Source organism: Serinus canaria, chromosome 1, assembly GCF_022539315.1.
Source record: "Serinus canaria isolate serCan28SL12 chromosome 1, serCan2020, whole genome shotgun sequence".
NCBI lineage: Eukaryota > Metazoa > Chordata > Aves > Passeriformes > Fringillidae > Serinus > Serinus canaria.
Window position 1 is genome coordinate 101,017,183 of NC_066313.1, and position 10,052 is coordinate 101,027,234.

At 43.1% G+C, this 10,052-nt stretch overlaps 1 protein-coding gene across 1 annotated transcript in view; it reads left to right on the top strand.

Moving 5' to 3' along the window:
- PTCHD1 (patched domain containing 1) overlaps positions 1–8,550 on the top strand; it is a 38,782-nt gene extending 30,232 nt beyond the window's left edge. The window contains exon 3 of the mRNA XM_009089713.4: positions 925–8,550. Coding sequence (XP_009087961.2) covers positions 925–2,579 — 1,655 coding nt within the window. The 3' untranslated portion in view covers positions 2,580–8,550. The remainder of the gene's footprint in view (positions 1–924) is intronic.
- Positions 8,551–10,052: the final 1,502 nt, after the last annotated feature.

Here is a 10,052-nt window from a genome sequence, read left to right on the forward strand (position 1 = left end):
CAATGGCTGCATTCCCAGCTCAGGATCACTACCAGAGAACAGAGGTCAGTGTCCTCCAAATGCATCTTCACAACATAGAAACTGTAAGAGGAAGATGACCAACCAGGGATTAAAATAAAAGCATGTACTTTTCCTGATTTACCTGCACTTGGGGGTTAAACACAGGATTTTAGGTCATTCCTTCTGTGAATGGTATATCCATTTTAAGAGTCAATCAAATACATTACAAAATGTAGGTATTGCCAAGAAATATAGGGCTGTATTTGGTTTTACAAGCTCCCAGATATATAAAGAAGACCAATGCCTTAAGCAACTCCATATCAGTTTAACCGCCGTCCTTCTCTAAAATTTATTTGTGCTTTTATTTGTTTGTTTCATTTCTAGGATTTCTTTTCCTAATGGAAAATTTGTACAGGAAGTGGAGAAATCAGTGACTGATTTAATTGATAATTTTCAGTTTATGTGGAATTTTCATTTTTTACAGATTTTCTACAATGCAGCTAACTAATGCTCTGCCTCCAGCACAGGCACTTCAAGGTCGTATTTCTTTGTTTTCACCACAGGTCAGATACCATCACCAGGAAAAACTAATTTGAAAGCGTCTTCCATCACAGGCACTCGGAAATAATGAAACAAAACAGCCAAGCAGAGTGAAAAAAATCCTGTTTCTTTAACCCATGAATCCTGTGCCAGCAGTGCAGAACTCTCCTCAAACCCTCACAGTAAGGTTTGCTAGGCAGGTAGCAAACGTGCTCCTGTGGTTTACACCTCCATAATCATTTCTCTCTTCTGCAGGATGTTTCCTTCAGGCACTGGTAGCATCCAGCTGTGTTTCCTTTGAGCCTTTTAGCATTTTGACGTTACTTTCTTCTGTGTAATTTGGTATTTGAATACATTGAATACTCCCTTTGTTCTCTATTGTAGGTCACGGGTTGTATGGGACTTTTGAAATGTTGTCCTCCTGGAGAAAAACTAGAGAAGACCAACACGTTAAAGAGAGGACTGCAGCTGTATTTGCAGACTCCATGCTCTCGTTTTCTCTCACCACTGCCATGTACCTGGTCACTTTTGGAATAGGTGCCAGTCCCTTCACTAACATTGAAGCAGCCAGGATTTTCTGCTGCAATTCCTGTATTGCAATTTTCTTCAACTACCTCTATGTACTCTCCTTTTATGGTTCCAGCCTGGTGTTTACTGGCTATATAGAAAACAACTACCAGCATAGTATCTTCTGCAGAAAGGTACCAAAGCCAGAGGTATTGCAAGAGAAGCCTGCATGGTATAGGTTTCTTCTGACAGCCAGATTCAGCGAGGACACGGATGATTCAGAGGAAACGAACACTTACGAGAGTCATCTTTTGGTGTGGTTCCTGAAACGCTACTATTGTGACTGGATAACAAACACTTATGTCAAGCCTTTTGTAGTTCTCTTTTACCTTGTTTATATTTCCTTTGCCTTAATGGGCTACCTGCAGGTCAGTGAGGGGTCGGACCTGAGCAACATCGTAGCGACCGCGACTCGGACCATCGAGTACACAACTGCCCAGCAGAAGTATTTCAGTAACTACAGCCCGGTCATTGGGTTCTACATCTACGAGTCAATCGAGTACTGGAACACCAGTGTCCAGGAGGATGTGCTGGAGTACACCAAGGGCTTTGTGAGGATATCTTGGTTCGAAAGCTACTTAAATTACCTTAGGAAACTCAACATATCTACTGGATTGCCGAAGAAGAATTTCACTGATATGTTGAGGAACTCCTTCCTGAAGACCCCTCAGTTTGCCCATTTTTCAGAGGATATCATCTTTTCCAAGAAATACAACAATGAAGTTGATGTTGTGGCCTCCAGGATGTTCTTGGTGGCCAAGACAATGGAAACCAAGAGGGAAGAACTTTATGACCTCCTGGAGACCCTGAGGAAGCTCTCTCTCACCTCCAAGGTGAAATTCATCGTTTTCAATCCATCATTTGTGTACATGGATCGTTATGCCTCTTCAGTGGGAGCCCCCTTACAAAACTCCTGCATTAGTGCTTTATTTCTGCTCTTCTTCTCTGCATTCCTGGTGGCAGACTCTCTGATCAACGTCTGGCTCACTCTAACTGTTGCCTCGGTTGAATTTGGAGTTATAGGTTTTATGACCTTGTGGAAAGTGGAACTAGATTGTATTTCTGTGTTGTGCTTAATTTATGGAATTAATTATACAATTGACAACTGTGCTCCACTGTTATCAACCTTTGTCCTGGGCAAAGAGTTCACAAGAACTAAATGGGTGAAAAATGCCCTGGAAGTGCATGGGGTAGCTATTTTGCAGAGCTACCTCTGCTATATTGTTGGTCTGATTCCTCTTGCAGCTGTGCCTTCAAATCTGACCCGTACACTGTTCAGGTGCTTGTTTTTAATAGCATTAGTCACCTTCTTTCACTGCTTTGCCATTTTACCTGTGATACTGACTTTCCTGCCACCCTCCAAGAAGAAGAGGAAAGAGAAGAAGAATCCTGAAAACCGTGAGGAAATAGAGTGTGTTGAAATGGTGGATATGGATAGCACCAGAGTGGTTGACCAAATTACAACAGTCTAACTTGATTTGTTGGTTGCTTTTTTACACTAGGTCTTACTGAGAAAAAAAAAAAAAAAAAGAAACCAGTACTGACTAAATGTGTGGGGACAGGAAGATTGGAAGTTTTCCCCTCCTTCCTCTAAGCTAAATCCAGGAATATTCAAAATTATGGGAGAAATTAAAAATAAATTTTAAAAAAATTAAAAGAGCTGGGGTATTGTACCTTGCTCAGTTCCTGTAACAGGTAATATGGGAGAATTTGCACACCCATGCAAAGAGAGGTTAAATTTTAGATGCATGAAGTAAGATCTAATGGAAGAAGTTGGGTTCTTAAGCAGTCGTCTGCATCGCCTGTACTGCAGATGCTGCAATTATTGTGGCTAAACCAAATCATGTTGAAAGGTCAACTGTCAAGGCTGAAGTAGCACTAAATGTTCGCTGGATGTAAAGGCTTTACAAACTTTCTGCACAGCAATAACTCAAGTCAGTGAGTCAGCTCTTAAAAGTCTTTGCCATCACATTTAATATTTCTTTTCTCCCCTAATCTAAACATTTATGCAAGACTATATAAAAGATAGCAAACTGTACTGGGAAAGAAGGCAGTACACAGCAACCAAGTGCTTTCCAAACACCTTTATGTTATAAATCACTTTTTTTTTTTTTTAAAGGATCATTATTTTAAAATTGAAATCATCCCTTGTAACATTTTTAATCATGGTTTTATAGCTGTTTCTTTTTCTTATAAAAACAAAAAAAGAACAAAAAAAAAAGGAACAAAAAAATCCATGTGACTCTGTCACTCTAGAAAATATATAATTCTATTTTATACATGTCTCGCTACTAGTTAAACATGTAATCTGCTTTACCAACTGTAATTTTGTTAGCACTCTACTAAGACACGTGAGTGGATCTAGCAGCAGACAGAAGATGGTGTACTGAATATTTCAGCACCAAAATCCATGATACAAACCTCAAATACTAAAATGTCATCAAGAAAGTGAATGTTAGGGCTCTTTTAGTGAGAGCCTATTTCAGGCCATTCACTGGTAATGCACACTAAGAGGATTAGTGGGTAGTTTTACATAATGTATAACTTAATCCCTCAATCTTCCTAGAGTACCTGTAAAGCAATAGACCTTGCAGTATGGGCTCTTCCAGGAGACAGTAGACAGTAAGAGTTGTGTGGAACAAACTGAAGGTTGGGACTGTGGTTTAGCAGCAGCAAGTTTTACAACGTCCCCAAAGAGCCCATATCTAAGGGGCCTATTGAAAACATCACATGTGAGAGGGAAAAAAAAAAAAAAACAATCAAAAAAAAAACCACCAAAAAAACCAACTTAAAAAGATTACATTACCAAGTCTTTTTGGAGCCGTGAGTTCTAAATTAATAATTCTGTCAGCATCTGTGATGTGGAGTAAAACAGATAAAGCAGCATCTCTCCCCTCCTCCACCCCCTCCACCCTGAAGAGCGACAGGCTCATTGCTGTAAGGTTTTATCATGTGGTTGAACCCCAGTGGGGATGTGTAAGCCAGTTCTGTAGGTTTTGCTGAGAGTATTCCCACCATACATTGCCTGTGGAAACCCTGTGGCTGCCGTGTGTCGGGTGGTTTCACATGGACTGTTGCTTTGTGGTGCAACGTGAATGTATTCCAACCAGACTCCCTTTTGCAGCTCATCTGGAAACTAAGAGTGCTTGAAAAGTTCTCAGCATTTGGGACAGAGTTTGCTTCAATGTCAGTATCTGGAGGGGGAGGGGTACTGCAAGAGCCATGGGGCTTGGAGCACTGGGAGCACCGTGGCTCGGGGGACTGCCTGTGGTACCTGTACAGTCACTAGGACGTCTGTGGTCACAAAACCAGGATGTGCTTCATTGTGTGAAACATCTCTTTAGCATCCAAATCCCAGTGACCCCCAAATGCCCTGTACAAAACCTGCAAATGCCACCTACTGAATATTAATCTTCAAGCAAAGCGATATTTCTGAAGCATCCTTCCTAGCAGAAAATAAGATAACCAGATATTTTGCCCTGAAGCAAAATATTACATTCTCACTAGCAAAACAAATCAGCAGAGCAGCTGGCAACATTTACTTTCCCCTGGATAAGTCCCTTCCCTGACCAGAAGAAAGGAAGCTGTGTCCAGGAATGCACAGGCTCTTTGCTTAAGTAAACAACAGTTGCTTCAGTAGCAGCTGGGAAGCTGTAACAACAACTTCAGCCTTGGCAGAACACAGGCAGACACCTTGAAGACAGCCAAATGAATGTAAGGCTAGGAAAAAGATCTGTTTCCCCTGGTTTTTTTTAGACTCAGGCTTGGGGCTATGTTTTCCGGCCAAAAAATATTCTTTAAATGTACTTCACTGTAGATTTTCTGTGATCATCAGTATGTTGTTTAAATACCAATCACCCTGTCCCCTGGCTGTTCAACAGGCAGCTGCAGTGGCTTTTAAACTTCTGAGGGCATTAGCAAATTAGCTGAGAGTTACAGAGGAGCTGCAATTCCTCTGCAGTGATCTACTGACTTGTGTGACACTTGGAAATGGGACACGTCTCAAAGAGGTTGTTTGTATACTGCCGAGAGGAATACATGGCAAACACTGATTTTACACCTCTGCCATCCCTCATGCTATTCACTTGCAAACACCAGATGCCAAGATAGTTACCATAAACCTCCTCATATCTAATTGCAGTGCATAGACAGGAGCATCTTTAAAGAGATGTCCAAAGACAAGCTTGCAGTTTCACAGATCTCTTATTAAATCTCACCATGTGAGGCCTTCAGAGATCTTCAAGAAAGGTGATAAAACCAGGGATAAAATTACTTCTCTATCTCCAGACCTGTCAGAAAAAGGATGTGGAGGCATTCCTGTGACAAAGTGCTGCAGAAGAGGCTTGAGTGTCCCCAGAAGGCAGGGTGAGAAGTCATGCAGTCCAGGCCCTTGCCCCCAGGGCAGAGCCAACCACATTTAAATAATTTCGGAAGGATGTTTGTCCAGCCCATTCCTAAAAGTCTTTTTAAGGGCAGATTCCTTTCCCAGTAGTTCCCCCCCAATGCCATGTTACCCTCTCTAGTAACCAGTAACTCCTGCTAGCCACGCAAGACTGGGATGGATCAGAGGAGCCATGCCCCTTTCTATACAGAGATAGGACAGGCAGGAGCCTGGAGCATCCCCAAAAGAGAGAAAACCCAGAACAGAGCCAAAACCACCTTACATACATTTTTCACTGTGTTTCACATCAAGCTGCCATTCTGTTCCCCAGCATTGGCAAGGTACAGCCATGGAAGTGTCCAAGGTGCACTCAGCCCAGGTCCGTGAGACTTGGGCCTGAATCCTGATGTGTCTGAGGGATGCACCAAATGCTCCTTCTCTGCAGGTAGCTTGAATACCTCAACATGAACCACGTTCTCAAGGTTTCAGACTATGCTAAGCCACTTTGGCCTTCCTCCCCTTCAACTTCTTCCTCTGGAGCAATTATCTTCACCAAAGTCAATGGACCTCCCTGCACTGATTGATTAGTAGGTGCAGATGCAGTGCTCTGTTCTCAGCCCAAAGCACTCCCAGTGGCTAACTGTGAATGAGACTTTGCCCTTACTGGTGAACCTCCAGTTTGGAAGACTACCTAGGCTTAAGCAGATTTTTGTCATACTCTTAAGTGGCTTTTTAGCCCAGGTAACACTGTGGTTTTATTTGCAATATAGAAGATCCAATTTTTTATAAATGCAGTGAGTAGAACAGAGTATTATACACTGTCAGGCACTGACTAAAATCTAAGACTGAAAATTTTAGCTAAGGCTAACAAGACTATGTAAGACTATGGCTCACTGAGCACATATATCTTCTACAAACATGAAAATACCCATACAGTAAAGTATGGTGTACAGTATATTTTTACTACAGGGTAAGCATGGGGAAAAAGAGCCAACCTACGTGCATATGGCCCTCAAGCAAGATCAATCCAGTTTTCTTGTAATATGACTTCTGATATTGTGTTAGCACAAGTCCACTTTCAATTTACAATTACTCTAAATGGAGGAAAAAAATAAAGAAAATTTGTCATAGCTGGAATAACTATGCCATAAACATTAATTGATGAAGACAGAATTTTCTGCCCAAAGCAGAAATGTGGAAGTGTTCTAGTTAGATTAAAATTAGAGCCGGAATTGTTGAGAAAAACCTGTCTGTGAAAGAAAAAGTGCTTCTTTTCCAAAGACAAGCAAATACACTTATTATGGTCAACTGCATGAACCTGGAGGGAATACAGAACCAAAGTGGCCTGAGGTTATGTTGAGTCATGAGAGGATTCACATCTGCTCTCAGAAGTCTTCTGAGCCAGCGCTGAATTCAGGTAAAACATGTACTGTAAATTGAAAGGTGTACTTTTAAATGTTTTTTTCTAGGCTGACTGTCCTCCTGTGAGCCATGAAATCCCACATCAGCCAACACCTTTATTTTTATTCAAAGGGAAAACAAAACTAAGTGGTGGCACGACTGGACAAAGATCAGGGGAGTCCAGAAGGAAGACTGGCTTCTCTGAAAAACAGAGAGAGCCAGCAAAGCAAATGGGTTGTGGGAGAAGACCTAGTGACTTCAACACTTAGCAAAGTGGTGGTTTTCCCTACTTTGTTAACTTGGAAAGCAAATATCATGTTCAGGGAGACAGGGGGAAGTTGGGTTAGTAGGAGTCAGCTCTGGGTTTGCTGTGCACTCCAGTTACAGTAGCTCCTCTGGCATGGTTGGGAACTGTCAGCAGGATGGGAATTGGGAGGGGCAGGGACAGCACTGCTGTGTGGGCACTGGGGATGCCAGACCAGTGGCTGTGGTGGTGCCATTTCCCTCGTCCCCATCCCACAGCCCTGCCAGGGGTTCAAAGGGTGTGCAGCCTGCAGAGAGCATCAGCTGCCATGCAGGAACAGTTCCTCACGATTCTCACGCTGGCAGCACTGCTGGTGGGTTTTGCTGAACCAGTGCTCTCGTGGTAAGGCACAAGCCCTGTGGGAAACCACTTTCTGTAAGCTCTTGGTTGGAAAGAATTACCCAGAGCCTTTTCCTCCCCTGCCTTTGCACATGTCAAAATCCTGATCCATAAAAATCAGATTGTGCAATTTAGCTATGTAGGGACAAAGTATTTCTTCCATGGCTTTATCCCTACATTTATCACTGAAAGTACCTATCATTTATTTTCTTATCAACATTGTGAAATAAGTAAGCCTTTCTGGGGTACACATAAGTCTGATGAGAAGGAGGTGGGAAGGGGGGAGAGCCCCTTCCCTTTCCCAAAGGTAGGAAGCATCTTCCATCGGTGGCCAGGCACTACACCGTTGCTGCAGGGCACCCCCAGTGACCCCAGCTCAGTGCAGTGGGGAGGGCAACCTTATTCCACCTCCCCAATTTTATTAGAGAACAGGGAGAAGCTTTAACTGCAAACTGTGGGGGGAGATGGGCCCCCAGGAAGCCCTTGTGAAACCCATCCACTGCCAGGAAAGCGCAGTGGCGAACTTCTTCTTTGGTTGGGGTTTTCTCAGAAAGAGATGGCAGAGGGATCCCAGGAGGGCATTGATCACAAATTCCTGTCCATGGTGCGTGGGTTGGAGCAGAATGGCATGCCCTGACATGCCACCCCTTGCCCTGCTGTCCTGGCACAGCTTCCTGCCTGGAGAGAGGGCACCTCAGCATCACGTGCGCCTGCCTGGGGCAGCCGCTTCTCAGGCACAAATTGTTCTGATGTCGTTGGCATTCTGCAAGTCATTACCTTTTTTTTCGTTTTGGGGAAAACAAAACAAAAAAAGATCGGCAGAAACAATTCTAGATTATTTAAGCTCCAAGAAGTCTTAATCTGTGCATCAAATAAATGGCTTGCAAGATGTCAGGGGTTTTCATTTAGGCTTTTTTTAATCTATTTTTACTATTTTTGTATTAATTTAGGGGAAAAATTGTATAATGAATCTCAATGTATAGCATAAGCCTAAAATAAAATGGCTGTCTCTCTCTTTGCTTCCTGTGCTCCCAAACTGCTACAGAAATCCCATGCCATTGCCAATGCAACAAACTGATTTTCCTGGCCTAACGCAAATAATCAGGATGAGCAGGGTCTCCAAGTCCCCACAGAGAGGGGTGGTGGAGTAGTTCAGGGGCACCTGCTCGGCACAGAGCCAGCGATGTCCCCAGGATGATGGGCATGCTGCTTCTGCAGGAGCCCCTCTTGTTCCAGCCTGCACAGTACTCAGCAGCAAGCACAGGGAAAACCACATCCATTCATTTCCATGTTATTGGGATCTGAGTACTTTTTGGGGGTGTTCTAGACAATCCAGCAGCAGAACCCCAGCCTCTGCTGGCAAACCAACAGCTAAGGCAAAAATCTGAAAGTGATTTGATCAAAAACTACATTTTATTTCTTCAAAAAAGACCCACACCTTCTGAAATCTGGTAGGTAGGTAGACCTGAAGTATTACTTATGTTGAACAGAAGTGTTGCAGTTGAACAGACTTATTACTATTAAAAATTTTCTTACCAAGGCCTTACCTTTCACAAACTCAGAATCCCCATCATCACTGAGAGACCCACCTCTGTCCCCAGCAGAACCACAGCTGCTGCTCCAGGATCTTCTGATGACTGTGCTCAATCATCTTCTTCCCATGCCCAAGCAGATAACCCATCTACACTTCTTTCCTAATGTTTTGGAGAAGGGGACCAGCACCCCTAAGGCCCATTTGGACCAACTGCTTCACAGCAGAAGCAAACCACTCCACCAGGGGATGTGGATGACAGCTACAGGTGCTCTGTCACAGGTGCCTGCAGAAATGAGGCATGCATCACTTTACTGTAAAAAGCAGGTGAGCCAGAGTCCCAAGTCACTGCAACAAATAGCAGGGGTTTGGGGTTTTTGGTTACCAAGGGCTTTCAGCCACTTTAGTTTAATGGGAAGTTTGGGTCTGCAATTTAAAGGTGATTCCTGTCTCCTGGTATGGCTCCGAGCCTTGTCCCTTTCAGTCATTCTTTCTCTCATTGCCTTAAATTCAGAATCCAGAAGCACTGTTGCCAAAAATTCTGTCTGAAACTGAAACTCAAACGATATTAATTTCTCTAATTGCTAGTGTAATGAAAGAGAGGCTATGTCTAAGCATCACACAGAAACTCAGAAGCAAATTCCCCATACCAGGCTGGTGTTCCTCATTTGTATTAGCAAGAGTTCCTTCGTGCAAATCTCCACCGAGCTAATTTACAAAATTCAGGCTTTCCAAATGTGTAATCAGCACGTTTCATTCTGAAAGTTCATCTGTACCTGTACCTTCAAAATAAAGGCATGGTAAATCTGATTTTTAGCTTATCAAGGAATACAGTTCAGCCCAACAAATGTTCGTGAGCAGCATGTCTGAATCCCACATGCAATTCTTACACTGCTGCACACAAGTCAGAATATTTTCACTCCCAAATGCCACATTTCCTTATTTATACAACTAATTTGCACACAGAAAGTAGGCAGGATTGTGGACCC